A 25,685-nucleotide genomic window follows, 5' to 3' on the forward strand; every position below is an offset into this window, starting at 1 on the left:
CGGAAATAAGCAAATGTGCTAGCTGACAGTGTATATAAGTGAAAACATTCAAGCATTACTATGATAGTCTGACAGGGTGGGAGGATGGGGGTGGGTAGGAGGTATGCTTGATTGTTTTCACTTATATGCACTGTCAGCTAGCACATTTGCTTATTTCCGATCTGACGAAGGGCAACCTTCGAAAGCTAATCAAGAAATTAAGTTATGTCCAATAAAAAAGGTATCATCTTATTTTCTTTTCCATGTTTTATTTTGTTTGATTTCTATTGATAACCTTAAGAGTGGACTAACACGGCTACCACACTCCTCTACTTTTTTTCAAGGCAAATGCTTCTCAGGCCTCACCTGAAAGGAAGAGTTGTCACTGGATTTCTGGCTGTAGGCCGTACTAAGACCAACATTTCCCAGGAACTTCTACAGTTTCCAGAAGTCAACCCAGTAACCACATGCAAAACTTGTCAAAAAAAAAAAAAAAAGCTTGCCTGGAAGATTACACATCCCCTTTCACAGTCTTCATTCCTAAAATCAGGTGAACACATTCATCTTTAACACGACCAAGAAATGTGCCAGAACTTGTGATGGAGGCTGAGAGCCGCTGAGCTAAATTTGTAACCCTCTGAGATCTCGATCTTAGGATGCAAGTTATTTTGGACAGCGATTTCATGACTTGCAGGTCAATATTCCAGCCAGCAGCGATCAGCAGGTCTTTAAACACCGACCATCACTGCCTAAACTTGATCTGGATATTCAGGGGGTCTTTCACAAGGGCACGGTGGCGTTTTTAGTGCGTACTAAACGCTAGAGACGCCCATAGGAATATATGGGCATCTCTAGAGCTTAGCGTACACGTAATTTTAGTGCGCCTTTGTAAAAGGACCCCTCAGTGAGGGTCTTATCTGGTTATGGCTGATATTCAGAGGCAAACCTGTTTGGTTAATCGGGCATAGTTAGGACTGCTTTTTACGTGGTCTAGCATGTCTTGTTGAACGTTGCCAATGTCCATCTAACCCTCGGCTCTTACCCCCAGCCTGGAGATTGCTGTGGCAGTCAAAGATGATATTCAGCTGTACTATTCAGTTAAGTGCAACTGACTACTGGGCCAGCCAGGCAACTTAACTGGCCAGGAATCCCTCCTGCCTGGTTAAATCATTTTGAATACTAACTTCTTTATTTTTTACTTTTTTTTTTTTAAATAACTTTTTCTAAAAAAAAAAAGCCTGTTGAATCCCCTTCCATCGGCAGCTGCATCATTCCCTTCTACACAGAACTGCACTGGGACCCTTGAAAATGCCACTTACACATTGATTTGTTAACAAAATTGTGTGCTTTTGTGTTGGAAGGCTTAAGAGGCTCAGTTTAAAGACATGTACATCTCATCTTGCGAAGTCTTGATTGCGTGCATGGCAACATACCATCCTCAGAGCAGACTAATCAAGGGAACCTTGGTATGGGGAGAAGTTGGAGGAGGGTTTCTTCCTTCCTGAATTTTTTTTTTATTATTATTGTTTGCAAAACAAACAAACAAAAAATATCACACCAAAGCAAAACATCGGAAATAGCTATACAGAAACCAAAATGACAAAATCCACCAAGAGTTACATTTTAGATGCCGCGCTGCACCCATGTGACTTATATTTTCCAATGCACTTTTCTGTGCGTGTGCTGAGGGGCAGAGTGGTACAAGGCTAAGAGCTCTGGGGAGGTTAATAGTTACTGTGCCACTTCCTCGTCTTCAAGATAAAGTCTGTGGTTAGACAATTCCTGAACAAGTTCACGAAATCACAGTTGGAGGAAATTCTTTCCTTACCGAAGTCTCTACTTTAAAATGTACTTTATTCAAAAAGGCAAAGGACCACCTTGAAAAGGGTTTGTGCACCCAGTCATTGGAAAGATTATGCTGGAAACGTTTGGTTAGCTTTGCATTACCTTTCTCTATCTTCAGGACAGTCAGAGGTGACGGCTGGCATCCTACACTCCCAGTTCTGTGTCTGCAGCTAGTCTCAAGGAGTTCGGAGATGCGGGAAGAACTCGTGTTGAGAGACACAGCGCTCTTGGGCTGCTACCATTTGCTGTCCTGTTCTGGTCTGCCCGTCTGCCGCCATGGGCGCTGAGGTTTTACAGAATGTGTTCAGTCTGCGGGTGCTGGAATGAGGTAAGGCTCTCTGTGCTAACGGCTGCTGTTCTTAATCGCTTCCTTTGCGGCGATGATCAAGGGAGTGAGGCTGGAGAGAGGCTTAGCTAATTTTAAAAATGAATGCTGTAGAAGAATTTAAAAAAAAAAAAAAAAAAAAACAGAAAATTAATTTACACACACACACAAAAAAAACCCCATCCAAAAATATGTTTTCATTTCACCAAATTTTCATCAATTGCTATTCTTCAAGAACTGTGCTTCTGAAAAGTTACCCTACTGGGGAGAGGCAGTTTTCTGACTGTCCCAGTTTCAGGTACACACATACTTACATAAGCACATAAGTAATGCCACACCGGGAAAACAAGGGTCCATCGAGCCCAGCATCCTGTCCAAGACCAATCCAGGCCAAGGGCACCTGGCGAGCTTCCCAAACGTACAAACATTCTATACGTTATTTCTGGAATTGTGGATTTTCCCCAAGTCCATTTAGTAGGGGTTTATGGACTTGTCTTTTAGGAAACCGTCTAACCCCTTTTTAAACTCTGCTAAGCTAACCGCCTTCACCATGTTCTCTGGCAACGAATTCCAGAATTTAATTATGCGTTGGGTGAAGAAAGATTTTCTCCGATTTGTTTTAAATTTACTACACTGTAGTTTCATCGCATGCCCCCTAGTCCTAGTATTTTTGGAAACTGTGAACAGACGCTTTAGATCCACCTGTTCCACTCCACTCATTATTTTATATACTTCTATCATGTCTCCCCTCAGCCGTCTCTTCTCCAAGCTGAAAAGCCCTAGCCATAAGTACATAAGTAATGCCACATTGGGAAAAGACCAAGGGTCCATTGAGCCCAGCATCCTGTCCATGACAGTGGCCAATCCAGGCCAAGGGCACCTGGCGAGCTTCTCAAAAGCACAAACTTTCTATACATGTTATTCCTGGAATTGTGGATTTTTACCAAGTCCATTTAGTAGCGGTTTATGGACTTGTCCTTTAGGAAACCGTCTAACCCCTTTTTAAACTCTGCTAAGCTAACCGCTCCTTTCAACCGAGTCGCACACAGAGTCACTTCAACTAAGGTGCTCAGTGGCTGACTGGAGCTGTGTTTGATTATTATGGACCCAGGTTATATCTGCACGAGGAAGAGATTAATATTCAAAGTGTAACGATGGGAGAGCAGTATGGTGTCAACTCATTTTATTGGAAAAAAAAATCATCAACAATCCTGACACAGCCAGGTTTCGGCACACTGCCTGCATCAGGGGTATAAACAAATCCTTCAATGTTACCTTAGCTATTTTTCACTAAAGGAAAAAAAAACAATTCTCTGAGCAGCACTTGGAACTGGTTGATAATTGCTAGCAAAACTTAAAACCTCCCCTAACTCAAAAGAGATAAGACATTTACAGTTTTGGATGGAAGCTTCTTATTACACCAACATTAAATTTTTTTTTTATTTGTACCCCGCACTTTTTCCCACTCATGGCAGGCTCAGTGCGGCAGGCAATGGAGGGTTAAGTGACTTGCTCAGAGTCACAAGGAGCTGCTTGGGCCGGGAATCGAACTCAGTTCCTCAGTTCCCCAGGACCAAAGTCCACCACCCTAACCACTAGGCCACTCCTCCACTGTTGCTACTATTGGAGATTCTACATGGAATGTTGCTATTCCACAGAAGGGTTTAAAAAAGCCAGTCTGAAAACTAGAGAAGAACTGTTGAATACTGGCGCTAAATCCTTTTCTAATCCAGATTTAGTCTGTGCTCTTAGATTTTCATCCTTAAGCCATTCTTTTAAAAAAATTATTTTAAAACACTGGCATATCATTCAGATCCATCCATGTTTCAAAGAAGTCGTTCCAATTTTTGCGCTTTCTAGAAACCCTAATTTAAGAAATCATTTAGTTCCATCTTTCCTTCCAATGATCAGAGATAATTCTATTCATAAATTTGGTGGACACAGGCCATGCAATTCTTGCACTGTCTGTGCCCACTCCCTCCAGTTAGATTTATTTATACATCCCTCTACAGGTAAAAAATATGAACTAAGATTTGATAGTGATTGCAATTCTGATAATGTGATTTACATGATTTTATGTCCTTGCAACATGATCTATATTGGTAAGACTAAAAGGAAAATAAAAACTCGGATAATTGAACATCGTAGTTGCATCAGGAGGCAGGTTAAATCCGCTCCATTAGTTGAACATTGGATCGATGCTGAACACAGCATTGATGATTTAAAATTCTTTGTATTACAGCTTATTAAACAAAATCCCCGTGGTGGAAATATTGACCAGAAACTATTAAGAGCAGAACAACGTGCTATATATCAAGCTGAATGTGTAGCTCCAAAAGGTCTCAATAAAGAAATTGAATATTTACACTTTCTCTGAAAAAATCTTTTCATTAATTCATCAATTATTTTGATCTATTTTTTGCTATTAACTCATATATATACATATTTTGATATTATTTATATGTTTACGTTACGACCAGTATCAATTTTTTATGTCAGTTTTCATTTTTTAATACTTCATAATAGCAATCTTAATATTTCATTATAGTAATTTATTGATAATTCTGTCCATATATATCCAAAATATAAATTTTAATATTATTTTGTAGTAGAAGCATAAAACCACTTTTTATTTTTATTTTCATTTTTGGATTAGATTTATGTTCCTTATAATGAAATTCTATTTGCGATAACAGACCTCTTTTTATTATTAGTATCATTATTTTTATTTTTATTCCATGATAGTAATTTATTGATAGTTCTGTCCATGTGTATCCAATATATTCTATTGCAATATATGACCAAATCATTTTTAAATATTATCTCTTAGCAGAAGCATTAAACTATTCTCTTTCTTGGATTAGATCTATGTTTCTTATAATGAATATTCTACTTTGTTTGTGATGATAGACCTATTTTTATTTTCAATTTTTTCTTTATTACTATTTTGTCATTATAGGATTTTAACAGCCCTATAACCCCTTTGTTTCAATAGAGAAAGATATCTGATGTTATACAAATAGGTACTAATGTGCCTGTCATCACGAATATTCAATTAACAATTGTTTTAACGATTTTTCGTTTTATATATTGATTCCAAGGAGCTAATTTATAGGCTTATTCTTTCTTTTGTTAGCTATTGGTTCAAAATACTATACATTTATTTTTTATCTGATCTTTTTCCAGTACTATTACAATTAATTAAATACCTTGGTTACTACGTCATGATTTTAACCATTTACCACTGCTGCTATATGTACTTACATTTTCTGTCGAGTCCTTCAGAGTTGTACTCATCCCAGTTTAATTTCTTATGACATTTCTTACTAATAGGCTGACACATCGCTTACAAATTTTGGCGTCTTTACATATGTATTGTTTATGTTTAAACTGTTTTATTAACAATTCTCACAATACAAAGTAATGTAGAATATGCATATAACATTGTTTGATATACAAAACAGCATTTTTACAACATATTCAACTTCGCCAAACACTTTTCATCCCCATTTTTTCCCCCTTCCCCCTCCCCTCTTGACAATTCCTTGGCCCATGCTAACAATAGGTTTTGAGTGACTCTTGTTCCTAATATCATACTCATGAATACTTCATTAGGTAAAATAGTGCTTATCACAAAATATCAGTAACTAAACATCAAAGCTCTAGATCACTGCCAAGCTTAGCCATTTACGTCTCACTCAACCCCTCCAACCCCCCACCCAATACCTCCCCCCCTTGCAAGCAGAATTCCACTTTAGATTAAATTAACTACTCCAGGCTATCCGTACTCTCTATTATTCTACTATTTATCAGGCATTAACAAGCAGACTACGTCCCCTTGGACTAAGCATTTGCAGGTATGGTTCCCAAATCTGCAGAAATCGCACTCTACGTTTAGGCGATCGTTTTGAATCCCTAGCCTCCCAAGAGGCCAGGAGATGCACCTGATTGCGCCAATGCCAGTAAGCTGGCCCTTCCGATGAGACCCAGTATTGCATAATGCATTTTCGCGCTACCAAGCTCAGCTTTCTGCATAGCATTATAGCGGGGGCTCCTAATGGGGCAAACGCTCTTGGTTGATCCAACAGAAACTGCCGCTCCGTTCCTTGAACTCTGTTCCCCAATCGAATCAAAAACCCTCTTACCCTCTGCCAAAACATGCGCACCTTGGGGCATTGCCACAATGCATGATATAACGAGCTGGGACCCCCTCCGCATTTAGAGCATCCCGAGTTGTCCGGCCCCAACATATGAGCCAGTTGTGTTCTAGACATATACCCCCGTAAGACCACTCTATAACCACACTCCCTCAGCCTCTCATCTGTTACCAACGCCCGTATGCCCTTCAAGGTAGCTGACACATCCCATGTTGCCAGGGAGATCCCCATATCTTGTTCCCATTTTCGCTTAAGATCAACGTATTGCCTCTGAGGCCTACGCCTAGCCAGTGCCCCATACAGTGCTGATACAGACTGTTTCTCTATCTGCAACTCCTCAATGAAAACCCTTAGCAGCTCTCCCATCCGCCCTCTCAGGGATATTTGGCTCAGGGACTTCACATAGTGTCGGACCTGTGCATAGGCAAATCTATTACCCCAAGCTGATCCCACTTTATCTTGAAGAGCGTCAAATGTTATCATTTCCCCATTGTCCAACAATAGGTGTTCCAATCTTGTGATGCCCAGCCCTTGCCACCTGCCAAATGTCGGGTTATCTATCCCTGCCTCAAAAACAGGATTGCCTACGATTGGGATTTGATCTGTAACGTGTGGTTGGCCCCCCATTTGCCGCATCCACCACTGCCACGCCTCCCGAAGGGGTTGTAGTATGATACTTTTTTTAAGTTTAGAGGGGAGCTGACTTCGAGGTAAGTGGAGCAATGCTAATATATCATAGGGAGCAAAAAAAGCTTCCTCCAAGCCCATAGGTGTATAATACTGCGTGGCATTCACCACATCTACTAAGTGGCGCAGCAAACACGCCTGATTATATAGGAACACATCCGGGATACCCATTCCCCCCTGTCTCCAGCTCCCTATTAACTGATTTTGGCTAACTTTAGGCTTTTTGCCTGCCCAACAAAATCTACTGAAAAGGCGCATCATCCGCTTCAAATCAACTCGCAATAGACGTATGGGTAAAGTTTGAAGAACGTACAACCAGCGCGGAAACAACACCATTTGTACTACATGTATCCGTCCCATTAATGACAGTGGCAGACTCATCCAAGAGTCCAATTTAGTTTTTGTATATTCCAGTAAGATTTTAACATTCAACTGATATAAATCTAATGTATTCATTGTGAGTCGGATTCCTAAGTATTTAAAGGACTCTCTGGCCCATCTCAACGGAAATTCGGGAGCCCAGTCCCTCTGGTTCACCTCTGGCGAAGCCAGCGCTTCTGACTTGTCTAGATTAATACGGAAACCTGAGTAGTCGCCATATTCACGGAAGGTTTCCAATAACGTATCTAAGGATTCCCTTGGGTTTGTGAGATGTACCAAAATGTCATCCGCAAATGCTGCAATCTTAAACATGTGTGTCCCTAAGCCAACTCCCCGGATCAAAGGGTTTGCCATGATGTCTCTAATAAGGGGATCTAAAACCAAAACAAAGAGAAGAGGGGACAATGGGCACCCCTGCCTCGTGCCCCTCCTAATACAGAAACTTTCCGATTCTATCCCGTTTACTCTCAGAGTGGCACATGGGTTGGCATATAAAGCATGTATTGCCTCAACAAATCTCCCTGAAAATCCATATTGTTCCAACGTGTCAAAAAGAAACTTCCAGTGAACCTTATCAAAGGCCTTTTCCGCATCAAAGCTGATCAGCAATGATGCTACCTTCGCCTGCGAGCTGTGTTCTAGTGATGTCAATATTGCTCTCAAGTTCTTACTCACAGCTCTACCTCCCACAAATCCTACTTGACTTTCATGAATCAACCTTGGGAGCAGCCTCGCCAATCTATTAGCCAAGATTTTTGCCAATAACTTGGTATCATAATTTAACAGGGAGATAGGCCGGTACGATGTCGGCTCTAGAGGGTCCCTCCCCGGTTTCAACAAAACTATTATTTGAGCCCTATTCAAGTCTGGGGGTAACCTTTGTCTCTCTATCACTTGGTTCAAAAATCTAGTAATTGCAGGTATAACCCCTCCTTCCATTAATTTATAGAATTCTCCCCTTAACCCATCTGGTCCCGGGGCTTTTAGTCGTGGGCTGTGAGCAATAACCAAACTGACTTCATCTTCAGTAATTAATTGATTGAGACTATCCAGCTCTTGTATTGTAAGCTTTGGTAGAGCCAGATTTTCTAAATACATCTGGTTTAGCAGACCGTCTTCCTCTGGGGAAGCGTACAGCTCTTGATAAAAGGCCCGAAAAGTTTCACATATTGCTTTGTCTGATGTGTGGAGCCCTCCCCCCCTTTGTCTCAGTGCCAAAATATTCTTAGTCCCTCCCCGGGGGCTAATTATTTTTGACATCAACTTGCCTGTTTTATTACCATGTTTATAGAGCATATATCTATAGTATAACTGTGACTTGTGTGCCCTTTCTTGCAAAAGTACATTTAGGGCGGTCTGAAGTTCCAGCACTTGTTGTTTATCACCTATCGCGTGTGTCTCCCCATATCTCTTCCGTGTCTTACAAAGTTGGGTACTCAAACGCAAGATGTTTCTATCTCGTGTCTTCCTCACAAAGTGTGCATGACTTATCACTTCGCCTCTAAGAACCGCCTTAGCCGCTTCCCAAAACAAAACTGGGTCTTCTATGTGTTCTTGATTATGAGTACTATATTCCGCCCAGCAAGCTTGTAACCTGCCTTTAAGCATTGGATCTGAACTGAACTCCAGGGGAAATTGCCATTTGTATTCCTGTGGAGTTGTACCGCTTGGTATCCATTCTATCTTAACCCAGGCATGGTCCGACACCATGTACGGTCCTATCTCCGCTGTTGTCACTTCCCCAAACATCTGACGTGATGTCAGAATATAGTCAATTCTCGACTGAGTGGAGTGGGCCCGCGACAGGTGTGTATAGTCTTTCTCACCTGGGTGCAGCACCCGCCACACATCAACCAGGCCCAACATCTGGCTCAACTGTAAGAGGCCTCTATTATTATAACATGAAGAGGCCGTCTCCGGGGCTGATCTGTCCAGAGAGGGGTCCCAAGTTGCATTTAAATCACCCCCCAGCACTATAGCTGCGTGCAGTTGCCTAAGCAAAAAGTTTATCAAAGTTTGATAAAACTTCCGATCATATCTATTTGGAGCATAAACATTACAGATAAGCAGTTTCTGTCTCCCAACTACCACTTCCAATATAACATAGCGGCCTTCAGTATCAATCAGAAGTGGATTAATTACAGAGGCTATGCCTTTTCTAATTAGTATCGCTACTCCTCCATTTTTACCTTGTGCATTTGCTGCTATACAATCCCCGACCCACCAGGTGCTGAGCTTGGCATGTTCAATCTGGTTCAGATGCGTCTCCTGCAAGAGTGCTATGTCTGCCCTTTGCCTATTTAATTGCTGTAAAATCTTAGAACGTTTGATTGGCGAATTAACTCCGCCTACATTCCACGTTAGTATTCTTACTATTCTTGGATTTGAAAGTGTGTGCCTTTCTCCATAAATGTCCACTGTTGTACTCGAGGGGGACATCCCAGCCTCTGCCCCCCCCCCACTTGCACCTCCACTGTGTCAACTTCATTGTTATGTTCTACATCCTTACTAGTTAAGACTTGTGCCCTGCTTGCATCCCTCTTCCCTCCCCCCCCCCAAACCCTATATCCCTTATTCTCAGGTCCACCAATTAGGACCTTAACTTCCTTACGTCTCTCCCTCCCCCCTCCGCATTATACATTGTTACAATAAACATAAAACATAACTTTCTTGTCAAGCTGAGCAGACACTTACAGGGTCTCCCCCCTTTTACCAGGGGTTCAAATCGGTTCACCCACAGGCCATGTCTGCCATATAGTGTCTTAATTAACAGCAAAAAAAAAAAAAAAATCAACATTCAAGTCTAACTCACAAACCATAGGACCTTAACTTTCCAACTGCAGCCTTCTTGCCAAGCTTTCTGCTACTATAAGTGGTCCATCTTTGTTCTTGGCTGGGAGATTACTGTAGTGTCATATCTTGACCAATCAGGTCTCCGCTGACCTCTCTGTATGACATTACTCAGTGTTCTCAGAGTGTTCTCTTTCTATGCTGTTCAACTTGCATCTGAAGATAATGTTCCCAGCTGTTGTAGAAATTCTTTAGCCGCCCCTGCCGTCTCATATGTCTTAGTAATACCATTATGCGTGACCCGCAATTTGGCAGGGTATTGTAGTGCAAATCTTATTTTCTTTTGGAATAGCGTTGAGCAAACCTCCGAAAACTGTCTCCTCCGTGTTGCTACCCCTGCTGAATAATCTTGGAAACATCTTACTGGGATTCCTTCATACTCCAATGCTTTCCCAGCTCTCAGCAACTTCATCACTTCTTGTTTTTGCGCATAGTTCAAAAATTTTAGAATTACCACTCTTGGCTTATTGGTGCCAGTCATTTTCATCCCGATGCGGTGAGCCCGTTCTATTTGTATCGGCCCCGAGGCTTCTGGGTATTGTAGTTCACTGGCAAACCAGCGTGCCAAAAAAACCTCCAAGCCCCGTTCGGGTAACGTTTCTGGCAGGCCCACCACTCGGATATTATTTCTCCTGGACCTGTTTTCTAAGTCCTCAATCTTTTCCTCCATCGCCTGCAGCTTTTTTTGAGTTATTTCTTGTATTGTCTCCACCTCCGTTACTCTATCCTCAATTTCACTCACACGTGTTTGAAAGCCTGCACAATCCCGAGAAAGATCTGTGAGCTGTTCTTTTACCTTTTCCAGGTTAGTATTTATGGGGGAAAGCCGGCGATCCAACATAGCTTCTAACACTGAGGACATTTCTGAGGTTATTTCGGCGATCCAAGCCGATGACACTGTTGGGCCCGGCGGACTTGCGGGCGGCGCCATCTTGTCTTCTGCTCCTCTACCACGGAGCTTATCTTTATGTACATTTTTCGCTGCCATTACGCCGCCAATTAAGTTAAAGTGTACGTTGCCGGCCTCTCTGCCGTTTCAGGCTGTGGCGAATTTCGTTTTTAGATCGCGGTTTGTGAGCTGATCATGCGGAGGGGGGATTGAAGCCGGAGAGATCTTTTTCCTTCAACCCCTCACGGTCATGACGTCACCGGAAGCCCATATGTATTGTTTAAATGATCGTTTAAGTATTACTTGATTAATTATTTGGTTATTACTCTATCATCCCTTATTTTTGGTTATTTCCTAAATATTAATTCATTAATTTATTATCCTATTGAGCTCTTCAAAATCGTTTTTTCGATTAACTTTTTAATTTCTATGAATTCTTTTAGCTTTTCATCTAATTATCTTTTAAATGATTGTGTGACATATTTATCACCTTATACCTCCATCCATTTCATTCACTTACCCCTACAATGATTGTCTAATGTAATTGTTACCCGTTTTTCATTAGCTAGTATATGTGCCAATCCTTATTTTGAAATTTGAAATACCCTATCCACGGGTTCCACGTTACATCATAGCGTTATTTAAATAATGTCTTTTTTGGCGCCCTTTTCAATACAATTTCAAACTATACCTGTTGGTACGAGGCTACATTTTTTCTTCATTCAAGGTAAGGTATTCTTCTTTTCTGATTCTATTTAGCATAACATCTTTACTCGACACGGAATCACTGATATATATGTAGCTGGCTTTCATTCTGACTACATGATAACTTTACTATCGATATATCTTTTCTGTTAGAACTTTGGGCGTTTTTAAACGTAAGGTACATACTGATATATCTATCTATATCTCACATACTAGCATGGAGTGGATCTTGGCATTTAGTTTTTTATTACCTTACCAAACTGAATTCATATACAAGTTTTTTTATCAAAACACGACGACCGATTGATACAACACCATGAATATATGTATATATTCCTTAGTTGTTGCCCTTTCTGCCAATACCTTCGGTGCTCTTTTCGTTAGGGATGTGCACATATACACATATCTTATGCGCTAGCATAATTTGAAGTATATAATTTGTATTGACATGTAGTCCTCTTTTAGATTTGCTGGAATGTGTAAGTGTAGACCTTTTCTGTCCTCTCAGATTTTGGAGGTTAGGTTTTTTACGTTTGTTGATAAAATTACCGACATTTGGATACACATGTTCAAAACCTTTTATTTTTACTTCATGATTTCATAGATGGTGAATTTTTATATATATTTTCACTTAATATGATAAAAAATTTTTTTGCTATCATGAGTTAGTTATATATCTTTTAAGCATAACAAAATTTTTGTCGTTAAACGTTTTAATACAACATATTATTATAATATTGATTATGATTTTTAATTATTAAAATTTTTTTATAGAGACCACATTTTCACAAGCTCCTTTGTCTGTCAGTATATCTCCTGTGCTACTACTGATTGGTATGTTCAATTGATTTTTTCTTTCCTTTTCATTTAATATATATGCATTAAGAAAATATCTGCTGTAAATCTTCTGTTACTTACCTGTTATTTATTTTTCATTCAGCATATCATTGCTTTTTCTCATTAAGATAATATCTGCTGTAAACTTTTTGTTATTTACCTGTTATTCATCTCTCATTTAGCATATCATTGCCTTTTCTTTAATACATGACATTAATGCCTTCTGTTAAATTCATGACATTTATATATATTTTTTGTTCTTCCATCCATAGACACCAGTTCTGTTATATATCATACATAATTTATACACTATATTATGGGTCATATTTATACTTAATCAAATTATTTTAATACATAATATTTTTGGAAACGGTTTTATAATGTTGGTTTAATTACATATAATCAATTTACCAATTGTCTCATAAATTAATTACTTATAATTGATTTACCATTTGTTCCCTATGACATCCATTTGATAGTAACAATATATATATGGATTCAGTCTACACTTTCGATCAATGAATTTGATTCATAATAGGAAAATTTTTTTAAATTCTTTTTATTTATACATTATGTTTGTTATATGTGGTGTATTTTTACATTTCTATATTTGTTGTAATGTATTTGATTTAATTTGTTTTTATTTAACAATATATATGATTGATTGTTATCTTTTAGACCCCTGATGAAGGTTTTTTTAAAAAACCGAAACACGGACCGTGTTGGGTCCTCAATAAAGTTTTTTTTGGAGCATCTCAACCCTGATCCTGGCTTGATCTCTTGAAACTGTGTTTCCACTTGCTTCTCTCTTGTGTTGAATTTCTGTGGAAACTTTTGGACCTTTCATTGCTACGGCTATTCCACTAGCAACATTCCATGTAGAAGTCGGCCCTTGCAGATCACCAATGTGGCCGCGCAGGCTTCTACATGGAATGTTGCTAGTGGAATAGCAACATTCCATGTAGAATCTCCAATAGTAGCAACATTCCATGTAGAATCTCCAATAGTATCTATTTTATTTTTGTTACATTTGTACCCCGCGCTTTCCCACTCATGGCAGGCTCAATGCGGCTTACATGGGGCAATGGAGGGTTAAGTGACTTGCCCAGAGTCACAAGGAGCTGCCTGTGCCTGAAGTGGGAATCGAACTCAGTTCCTCAGTTCCCCAGGACCAAAGTCCACCACCCCAACCACTAGGCCACTCCTCCACTGTTGCTACTATTGGATATTGGAGATTCTACATGGAATGTTGCTATTCCACTAGCAACATTCCATGTAGAAGTCGGCCCTTGCAGATCACCAATGTGGCCGCGCAGGCTTCTACATGGAATGTTGCTAGTGGAATAGCAACATTCCATGTAGAATCTCCAATAGTAGCAACATTCCATGTAGAATCTCCAATAGTATCTATTTTATTTTTGTTACATTTGTACCCCGCGCTTTCCCACTCATGGCAGGCTCAATGCGGCTTACATGGGGCAATGGAGGGTTAAGTGACTTGCCCAGAGTCACAAGGAGCTGCCTGTGCCTGAAGTGGGAATCGAACTCAGTTCCTCAGTTCCCCAGGACCAAAGTCCACCACCCCAACCACTAGGCCACTCCTCCACTGTTGCTACTATTGGATATTGGAGATTCTACATGGAATGTTGCTATTCCACTAGCAACATTCCATGTAGAAGTCGGCCCTTGCAGATCACCAATGTGGCCGCGCAGGCTTCTGCTTCTGTGAGTCTGACGTCCTGCACGTACGTGCAGGACGTCAGACTCACAGAAACAGAAGCCTGCGCAGCCTTCTACATGGAATGTTGCTAGTGGAATAGCAACATTCCATGTAGAATCTCCAATAGTAGCAACATTCCATGTAGAACCTCCAATAGTAGCAACATTCCATGTAGAATCCAATAGTATCTATTTTATTTTTGTTACATTTGTACCCTGCGCTTTCCCACTCATGGCAGGCTCAATGCGGCTTACATGGGGCAATGAAGGGTTAAGTGACTTGCCCAGAGTCACAAGGAGCTGCCTGTGCCTGAAGTGGGAATCAAACTCAGTTCCTCAGTTCCCCAGGACCAAAGTCCACCACCCCAACCACTAGGCCACTCCTCCACTCCTAATATATAGATAAAAATATTACAGCTGTATCGAACAGCATATTTCACTATTCAGCTGAATACAAATAATGAAAAATATTATGTTGCTGAATACGAACAATGAGCATCGAGCTTTAAAACAATAAATAATAAAAGAAGAAACATTAACTCGGAGATCAAGTGTTTATTTCAATAGGATTTGGCACAGTAGAACCCCAGATTATTCGTATTCAAACTTAAATCACTATCTGGCTGAATGTGAATAATGTATTCGGGGCACTATTCGGGGCCAAATCAAATTGAATACAAATATTTGATACATCCCTAAAAAAATAAACTTTTTTTCTACAGTGAAATACAGCGGAGGCAACATCGAAGGAATTGTTTATACCCCTGCTGCAGGCAATGCGCTGAAACATGGCCACATCAGGGTCCTTGATGCTTTTATTCCCAATAAAATATTCTGTTGACACCATACGGAAATAGCTATACAGAAACCAAAATGACAAAATCCACCAAGAGTTACATTTTAGATGCCGCGCTGCACCCATGTGACATATTTTCCAATGCACTTTTCTATGCGTGTGCTGACGGGCAGAGTGGTACAAGGCTAAGAGCTCTGGGGAGGTTAATAGTTACTGTGCCACTTCCTCGTCTTCAAGATAAAGTCTGTGGTTAGACAATTCCTGAATCACGAAATCACAGTTGGAGGAAATTCTTTCCTTACCGAAGTCTCTACTTTAAAATGCACTTTATTCAAAAAGGCAAAGGACCACCTTGAAAAGGGTTTGTGCACCCAGTCACTGGAAAGATTATGCTAGTGTTGCATGCCATGGCACTCTCATCTTTGTGCCCAGGTTATATCTGACAGAATCAGTATCATCACAGTAATCCGTCCAGTTCACCTTGCTACATTTTTCAACATCTTCATCATCCCAAAGAGTCACCATTTCATTGAGACTAGTATTAACGCTGCTCAAAAACCATCAACTCTGCAGCTCTAACAGAGCCAGCTCTGGAGTAGGTGATGCTCTTAGAAGTAAATTTGGTTTCTAATCTGTGCCTGATCAAGATCGACCCAGCAGTAGATTAACTCATCGCTGGATTACTGACCCTGATGTCATCTTGTTATGGCAGACATGCCTCCAACAGCCGAAGCCCTTTGCCTCGGGAGACAAGTGGAGAGGGTGTAGCAGTGGCGTAGTTACGTGGGGCCTGAGGGGGCCTGGGCCCCCGTAGATTTGTGGGGACCCCCATCCCGGCGAACCCGCCCCCGCCTACCTTCCTTTTTGCTGGCGGGGGACCCCACTCCCCGCCAGCCGACGTCCTCTCCCGTAGAACGCAGCGGCACTGGCAGAGAAAAGTCCTCTTCTTCCTTGCATGCTGACGTCCTGCACGTTGTACGTGCAGGACGTCAGACTCAGAGAACAGAACGTTCTGTTCTCCGAGTCTGACGAACGTGCAGGACGTCAGCATGCAAGGAAGAAGACTTTTCTCTGCCAGACAGTGCTGCTGCGTTCTACGGGAGAGGACGTCGGCTGGCGGGGAGTGGGGTCCCCCGCCAGCAAAACGGAAGGTAGGCGGCGGCGGGGGAGGGTTCGCGGCGGGAGGGGGGTGGCTAAAATGTGCCCCCTCCCCTCGAGCTGTGGACCCCCCTCTCATGCAAGTCTGGCTACGCCCCTGGGGTGTAGGGTGGTAATAAAACTTTACCAAGAGGCGTTATCACTATAATAAGCCTGTGACAGTAAATTTTAATAAAGCCAGTAAAACTGCTCTTGTTAACATGATTTTTCTTTTACTACTTTTATTAGGGAAGTCAGAGTTTCAGGATATCTACAATGAATATTCATGAAAGATTGGCATGCAGTGTAGGCAGTACATGCAATCTCTCTCATGAATATTCATTGTGGATATCCTGAAAACCCGACTGGCTGGGATGCCTCCAGGACTAGGTTTGGGAAACACTGATTTACACTAAGGTATACTCCCACAGCAGGGGCCATGTCATAGCTGGTTTACCCTCACACTGCATTTCCACATAGTGCTGACGACTGAGGTGACCTGAAAGTCTCTCGTACATGATTTTCCCAGAGTTCCTGAAGGACCTCGAACTGTACAAAGGGAAGCCCTTCCATGGTTCTCACCCCCTCCTTTAACTCCATTGATTAAAACATCATTAATCTCAGCCATCCCACCTGCAAAAGATCCTTGGCGGACCCTCGCCTTTCCACATCCATCTCAAGACAGCAGTTCAGGAAGTCTCGGAAAACATCCGACAGTCTCTCAGGATTTTGGAGCTCTGGGGTTCCGTTTGTGGCTATCAGATACAAGGCCTGAGGAAATAAAATAGGGAGGAGATACAGAGGCTTCACCTTTCTCAACATTTTCAGCACCTGCTGGCTCATGGCTGTGTTCAGAGGCTTCTTCCTTTTTAAAAAAAAATCACACTGAGCAGTTCAGAAGGTGATATGCAGTGGCACTTACATGAGCAATGCTGCTGAAGACCCCCTCCGATTGTCACTGCACTCTCCAGTATTTGACAGGGCAGTCCAGGGCGAAATTTCATCAGTGCTGGAAATTATTTGGGCACCAGTGGCAATCAGTACCGGTGCCTGTATAGCTAACTGGACAACAGGACTACCGTTGCCTGGTTACTGATGTGGGCACCAGCACTGAATACTGACTGGGACCCGCTAACATACTACTACTACTTATTTCTATAGCGCTACAAGACGTATGCAGTGCTGTACAATGGACATGAATAGACCGTCCCTGCTCAACAGAGCTTACAATCTAATTAGGACAGACAAACAGGACAAATAAGGGATACGTTATTACTAAGGTAGGTACTGAACAAGTGAGTAGGGTTAGGAGTTAAAAGCAGCATAAAAAAGGTGAGCTTTTAGCCTAGATTTGAAGACGGCCAGAGATGGAGGTTGACGTAGCAGCTCAGGAAGTCTATTCCAGTTATTTGGTGCAGCAAGATAAAAGGAACAGAGTCTGGAGTTAGCAGTGGAGAAGGTTGCAGATAAGAGAGATTTGCCCAGTGAACAGAGTTTCCGGGGAGGAGTGTAGGGAGTGGTAAGAGTGGAGAGGTACTGAGGAGCTGTAGAGTGAATGCACTTATAGTCAATAAGAGGAGTTTGAACTGTATGCAGAAACGGATAGGGCTAATGTGAATATAGCAACACTGGCAAAATATAAGTTGTGTAGCAGAATTTTGAACAGATTGAAGGGGAGAGAGATGGCTTAGTGGGAGATCTGTGAGAAGCAAGAGGAGATAAGAGGATAAGTGAGAGGAGATAAGAGTGTGGATAAGGGTTCTGGTTGTGTGATCAGAAAGGAAAAGGATGAATTTTGGTGATATTATACAGAAAGAAAGAAACAGCAGGTTTTAGGGAAAAATTAATTCTTACCTGATAATTTTCTTTCCATTAGTCCCAAAAAATTAATCCAGAGACTTGTGGGTTGTGTCTCTCTCTACCAGCAGGTGGAGATAGAGAGAACCTCCGAGGTTTGCTATATGTGGACCTGTGCAGCCAACTGAACCTCAGTATGAATGATACCAAAGCAGTGGAATGGAAACAATATAAAACTCTCCTGACATTGTCAGACCAATTGCCCAACATACTTCCACCACTTCTATATTTATTTTTTAATCAAATGAAGGAACATTCAGAACAACGGAACCCGAAAAAAAACTAACCAACCGCAACAAAACCGCAGACAGTAAACCCAGGGGGGGGGGGGGGGCCTCTGGATTGACCTGTTGGGACTAATGGAAAGAAAATTATAAGGTAAGAATTCATTTTTCCTTCCATGGTGTTCCACAGATTAATCCTGAGACTTGTGGGATGCACCCAAGCAGTCCTCAAGTAGGGCGGGACACCCCCAACCCGGCAGAAATCACCGATGAGCCAAACACCGCATCTGGATGAGCTGCCACATACACCCGATAATGACAAGTGAATGTATGGACCGAAGCCCATGTAGCTGCCCTGCAGATACCTTCCAGAGAAACCAAACGGGACTCTGCATAGGAGGAAGCTTGAGCTCGTGTAGAATGAGCACGAACTTGCAAAGGGGCTTGCTTGCCCAATGCCACGTATGCCAAAGAGATGGCCTCCCACAACCAACGGGCTATTGTGACCTTGGACACCATATAACCCTTCTTACTGCCTCCAAAAAGGATAAAGAGATGGTCAGAAAGTTGAAATTCATTCATCACCTCCAAATACCTGAGAAGAGCCCGTCTCACGTCGAGGCAGCAAAGAGCTCAGGGTAATCTTCCCAGTGGAAGGCCGGCAAATGCACGGACTGCCCCAAGTAGAAACGAGAAACCACCTTGGTCAAAAACGAAGGAACTAACAGGTACCCCCGCCTCCGTAAAACACAGGAAAGGGTCTCTGCAAGAAAGGGCCTGCAACTCTGAAATTCTCCGAGCGGAAGTAAAGGCTACATTTGTAGTCAAACTAAGCTAACAAGGCTTGGTTTCAGATATGCACTGGTGAACACAGTTTAATGGCTCATACATTATATCCCAGGTGAGTACTGGAGGGGTATCAACAGTCAGTCTCAGCAAATAAGACACTGTAGCTTGGGACTATTCCTAGCAGAGTCCTCCAAACTGCTTCCTGTTCTTAGGAACAGGCTCCTAAAGACATGTTGTATTAAATTTTCTTCCTGCTCACTTGTACTTATTAAAAAAAAAAAATTCTGTTTTGCTTTGTTCCTAGGAAATGCTCAGAAATAGAATGGTGCATGCTGAATACTCAAATCAAAAACTGAGAAACTTCAGCAAAAACCCTGTAACTAACCAAAAATATATTTATTTATGACGACATTTCTACCCCACATTTTCCCAAGAAAGCTCAGTTCAATAAAGCTTACATAACAAATTAAGAAGAAGAATTACAAGACAATATTAATACAAGAACACAACTATTTAAAAACATATATGATATTGATTACAAAACAATTCAATCAAAATAATGAGGAAAAAAGAACTGAAAAGTCTAGATAATGGTATCTGTCATATCTCATGTGACCAAAATCTGTGAGACTCCATTCTCATCAGTGGTCTTAAAAAACCTCCTTCATATTTTTAATCATATTTGTGCATGAAAATCATTCAAAATAATCATTAAAGGGCCCTGTTTACTACGCCATGCTGTAGGAATGCTAACTTTTTAGCGCGCGCTAACCCTACAGACATCCATAGGAATATAATGGGCGTCTCTATCATTAGCGCGCACTAACGCCTACAGCGTGGCTTAGTAAACAGGGCCCTAAGTGCTTGCTTTAAACATTTAGTGTCCTATGTTCCCATCAATCTGTTCCCATATGGCTTATTACGGGAACATTGGACACTAAAGATTAATTGACTTTTTTGAAATTTTGCTATTTTTCTTCATTATTATTTTGAATTTTGATTGAATTATTTTGTTATCAGTGTGCCAAATAATGACATGAGAGTAAAATGGGTTTTTTTTTTAGATATATGATTGGATTTTTGGATTAATTACATATTGATAATGAATGTGATCGTGCTGCCGCCATAATAATAAAACTCTTTGGACTATCAGAATGGTGAGAACGGCTTATATGTGACAGACACGGTGACAAATTGCTGACTTCCGTAATTGTGACGCCAGCATATCATGAAAGAGTGTAGCCTGCTCGGAGTGGCTCTGGGATTGATCATGCAGGTCTTTACCTTCCGTCACTTACTGTGTTACAGTGTGTTACTGTATTGTTTTAATTAGTCTGCATTTTAATAATAAATATGCGGGTTTACAGTTTTTTCTATTTTTAATTGGGGCTGGAAATGTTTAAGGCCTGTGGCCCTTGTTTGCTAAATATTCTTTATTGTGTTTTTACTGCTGTTACTAAATGAGCTAATACTGAAAAGGTGGGTAATCCATATAAAAATTAATAAAAAAATAAAAAAATAAAAACTTACCCCTTAGCCTAATCCTGCCAGTGCAAAGGGAGTTCATGAAGCAAGTCACCTTTTAGCTGACTGAAATTGAAAGCCTGGTTCCAGTACTCAGCTCTCTTAAGGATTTCTACATACAGTTGATCATGGAAAGCTAAGCACACTGCATACCAGGGCTCGTAAGGTGGCCAAACAGGTAGAAAAGGTGACGGCAAAAGCCAGGATGCTTGGGTGAATAGGAAGAGAGATGGGCAACAGGTAAAAGGCGATAACGGTGCCTTTGCACAAGTCTCTGGTGAGATCTCGTTTAGAATATTGTATACAATTCATAGTACATAAGTATTGCCATACTGGGACAGCCCAGCATTCTGTTTCCAACAGTGGCCAATCCAGGTCACAAGTACCCGGCAAGATCCCAAAACAGTACACTACATTTTATGCTGCTTATCCTAGAAATAAACAGTGGATTTTCCCCAAGTCCATTTTAATAATGGTCTATGGACTTTTCCTTTAGGAAGCCATCTAAACCTTTTTTAAACCCCGCTAAGCTAACAGCTTTTACTACATTCTCTAGCAATGAATTACAGAGTTTAATTACACATTGAATAATAAATTCTGGAGAACATTCCTTCAAAATAATATAAACAGGAGTCAGTCCAGAGGACAGCTATTAAAATGGTCAGTTGTCTTCACCATAAAGCGTATGAGGCCAGCCATAAAAAGATTTCAACTGTATACTCTGGAAGAAAGGTGAGAGAGGGGAGATATGAGAGAAAAATGTAAATACCTTTGTTTGCATAGAATTGAAAGGAAGCTATGGAATGAGATAGCACAGGATGAAGGTGAAAGGGGACAGACTCAGGAGTAATCTAAGGAAATATTTCTTTAGGAAAGGGTGATGGATCTGTGGAACAGCCTCCCAGCCAAGGTGGTAGAGACAAAGACTGCATCTGAATTCAGGGCGGCTTGAAGCAAGGACAGAGGATCTCAGGAGGAGGAAGAGAAAATAGAGCTAATTCATTGGTATGGTTGAGTAGAGGAAAAGGCCATATTATCTTTATCTGCTATCATTTTCTATGTTTCTAAGAGTTGCCTGGGCAATCCTTTCATTTTCTAGGAGACATATGCTACTATCAACATGTGATCCCACATCTCTGACAGCATCTTAAACTGTTCACACTCATCCAAAAATCACCTGGTGATTTACTGGCTACAGTGGTGACTTCAAGTGCAGGAAGCCTTACAGGCGAGATCTATTCATGTCTGCCAAGAGACAAAGCCGGGCCTGGGGCAAACAATGCATCCCCCCCTCCACCCGCTCAATATCTCTCTCAACTTTCCCTCGGCAGTGTTCCTGCGGGCAGACAGGAAGATTAAAAAAAAAAAAAAAAAAAGAAGCAACTTGCTTCTGGCTGGCCTCCGAAATGTTTCCTCTGCCAGGTACTGCCTGCGCAGACACAAGAAGCTGTGTCAGAGGAGGCGGGGCAAAGCAGAGAGAACACTTCCAAGACCAGCCAAAGGCAGGCTGCTTCCTTTTTAGATGCTGCCAGTAGCCTTCAGGAATACTGCCTAAAGGAGGAGGGAAAGAGGAGAGAGATACTGAACAGGGCAGGGGTGGGGAGAAATGCCAGCATGTAAAACTGAGGTGGTGAAGTCATTTGTGCCATCCTATAAACGCTTACTTGGAAGCCGGGCCTGGGGGATCTTGTCCCCGACCCCCCCCCCCCCCCCCCTCGGCTGCCCTGGATCTATTCACTGACAAGTGTCATGCTACATGGAGAATTTTACATTTGGTCATTTATATTCCATTTAAGCCGAGGTTAATACAATAAAAAAAGCCCTCCTTTTTGATGCTGCTTTTAACTCCTAACCCTTAACTCACTTGTTCAGTACCCAATGTTTTATCATTCCCACCTTAGTAATTCCCTTATTTGTCCTGTTTGTCTGTCCTAATTAGATTGTAAGCTCTGTCGAGCAGGGACTGTCTCTTCATGTTCAAGTGTACAGCGCTGCGTACGTCTAGTAGCACTATAGAAATGATACGTAGTAGTCTTTGGGATTCCGGAATCTTGCTACTCTTTGGGATTCCACACAGAATCTTGCTATTCTTTGGGATTCTGCATGGAATCTTGCTACTCTTTGTCATCCCTTATTTGTTCTGTTTGTCTGTCCTAATTAGATTGTAAGCTCTGTCGAGCAGGGACTGTCTCTTCATGTGCAGTGTACAGCCCTGCGTACGTCTAGTAGCGCTATAGAAATGATAAGTAGTCGTCTTTGGGATTCCGGAATCTTGCTACTCTTTGGGATTCCACACAGAATCTTGCTACTATGGGATTCTGGAATCTTCCTACTCTTTGGGATTCCACACAGAATCTTGCTACTATGGGATTCTGGAATCTTGCTATTCTTTGGGATTCTGCATGGAATCTTGCTACTCTTTGTCCTAATTAGATTGTAAGCTCTGTCGAGCAGGGACTCTCTCTTCATGTTCAAGTGCACAGCACTGCGTACGTCTAGTAGCGCTATAGAAATAAGTAGTAGTAGTAATAAAAGCATTAATAAAAATTGTAAAACAAACTGTATATAATCTCTACCTTTATCATGTCACCCATCTCTTTTCCTACAGGCCCAATTGCATGTTCTCAGCTCCATGATCAAATACCCCAGAAAATTAAAAAAAAACCTGCCCAAATCCGTCGCCTTGCATTGACTGCATTTATCTATGCCCAGTAGGCCATGAGTGGCCATTGTTGCAGTTGCACTCACCCTGAGTGGGTTTTCATTAAGGTACGGGGGTTCTCCTTCCACCATTTCTATTGCCATAATCCCCAAGGACCAGATGTCCACCTTGGGACCGTACGCTTTCCTGGTCACCACTTCGGGCGCCATCCAGTAGGGGGTCCCTACCATTGTGCTCCGTTTACTCTGCTCAGGGGTGATCTGAGCACAGAAACCAAAATCAGCTGGAAAGAAGAAAGCACGGTTAGGATGACTTGAACTAGGTAATGACTTAATGTCTCTGCAACTACTAGAAAACAAGAGAACTTTATACAAAGTAATACAAGACAACAATGAAGTGAAATGTCGGCTTTTGTACAATGAACAAAAAATTGGAGCTAACGTTTATAAATGTATATATAGTGCCAGATTCTATGTAGTGCGCCTAGATATCCGATTCCAAAATCCAGGCGTATTCTATAAATGTGCGTAACTTAATTGGCTTAACAAGCTAATCAGCATTGATAACAGCACTTAAGCAATAATGAGCACTAATTGTCAATTAGAATTTACACGCACAACTCGCTAAACGTATTCTGTAATAAACTGCGCCTAAATTCTAATGTGTGCAGTTCAAAAAGGGAGTGGCTATAGGTGGGGAAAGTGAAGATACTTACCCGTAAGCAGGTATTCTCCGAGGACAGCAGGCTGATTGTTCTCACATGTGGGTCGACGTCTGTGTCGGCCCAGGAATGGGCATTTTGCAAGCAAAATATTTTTAAAAAAAAGTTTTGCCAGAGTCTTCTGGTGCGCGTGCAGCACGCATGCACGGACTGATTTCCCGCCCGTCTTGTGAGCACTTCTCTTCAGTTAAATCAAAAAGCATATAGAGAAATAAATAACTCCAAAGGGGAGGTGGGCGTGTTTCAGCTCCCGGTACCGTGTGTCGAAGGGGAACGATGACGGTGCTTCTTAGCCTTTGCTCTACGCCCGTCATCGAGATTCCTCGGTACCGATGAGGAGGACGTGGAATCCTCATGCCTCCTCGGGGCCGGGACGAGGGGCCTGCACAACAGGAGGCCTCGAGGCAGGTGGAGACCCACTCGACGCCTCACTGCTCCCAGCACAGGTTGGTCTCATAGCAGCCGTTACCTCTCTTCGATGTCGAAGGACCGGACTGAGCCCCAAAAAGTTTTGCTCTTTGGGCCTCTCGAGACTCTTGGGTCCGTTTCTTCATACGAAGATACAGACTACAAGCGGCTGGGCTATGCTTGGGCCCAAGGCACTGAATACACCAAGCGTGGGTATCGGTACCTGAGATAGTCCGGTTGCACCGAGTACAACGCTTGAAGCCGCTGGGAGTCTTCGATGACATGAAAGGAAAAACGGCTTCGGCGAAATCAAGAGACGCGATTGTGCCTAAAAACAGAAAAAGGCACAAAAGAGAAAAGGGGAGAACCTGACCGCGAAGCCTAAAGGCCGGCCGCGACGAACAAGAAAGAAAACTAAAAATAGGTGAAAAAACTAAAAGGAACCTACGGAAACCTTTTTTTTTTTTTTAAATCTTGTAAGAAAAAATTAAAGAAATAGAAGCGAACGAACTCGCAATCATCTTCCTGGGCCTGAAGAGGAGCAGAAACGAACGCTGCCGCACCTCAACACTTGAGAAAGAAAAACTGAAGAGAAGTGTTCACGCGACAGGCGGGAAATCGGTGCACGCTGCACGTGCGCCAGAAGACTCTGGTAAAACTTTTTTTTAAAATATTTTGCTTGCAAAATGCCGATTCCTGGGCCGACGTGGACGTCGACCCACACGTGCAAACAAGCAGCCTGCTTGTCCTCGGAGAAATGGGCATTTCGTGGGCATTCTAAAATTTATGAACATAGTTATAGAATAAGGCCCAGTGCGCATAAATCTACACGCAGGGGTTTATACAACGTTTTCATTGGTGTAAATGGAGGCGCGTTGTTTTAGGCACTTGGATATCAACTGTGCGTATTCTATATATCACGCCTAAATCTAGGTGCCGCTTATTGAATGCGCTTAGGCGGAAATGTTTACTGCACATATTTTTTTTTTAAGACGCTCTATACAGAATCTGGCCCATAATGTGTAAATCTCCATTAATTTGTCTCCAATCCCATATAATAATTCTCACCTCCAACGTTCTAATGTAGCTGCCTGTGTCCGTGGCTCCTGGAGTTGCTGAGCTAGGCTCCGTAGCCAGGCTGACCACTCACAGCTGATTCCCAGGCAGGGGGAGGAGTAGGGAAACACTCGGAG

The 25,685-nt window shown here is 41.9% G+C and overlaps 1 protein-coding gene across 8 annotated transcripts in view; it reads right to left on the bottom strand.

Annotated features, from left to right (window-relative positions):
• Positions 1–1,352: 1,352 nt before the first annotated feature.
• Positions 1,353–25,685, bottom strand: part of PAK3 (p21 (RAC1) activated kinase 3) — a 231,987-nt gene continuing 207,654 nt past the window's right edge. For all 8 annotated transcript variants that reach the window (XM_030209913.1, XM_030209916.1, XM_030209918.1 and 5 more), the window contains 3 exons: positions 23,450–23,646; positions 16,941–17,078; positions 1,353–2,257 (listed from right to left, as the gene is read on the bottom strand). In XM_030209913.1, coding sequence (XP_030065773.1) covers positions 2,168–2,257; positions 16,941–17,078; positions 23,450–23,646 — 425 coding nt within the window. In that variant the 3' untranslated portion in view covers positions 1,353–2,167. The remainder of the gene's footprint in view (positions 2,258–16,940; positions 17,079–23,449; positions 23,647–25,685) is intronic.

The sequence above is a fragment of the Microcaecilia unicolor genome, chromosome 7, assembly GCF_901765095.1.
Source record: "Microcaecilia unicolor chromosome 7, aMicUni1.1, whole genome shotgun sequence".
NCBI lineage: Eukaryota > Metazoa > Chordata > Amphibia > Gymnophiona > Siphonopidae > Microcaecilia > Microcaecilia unicolor.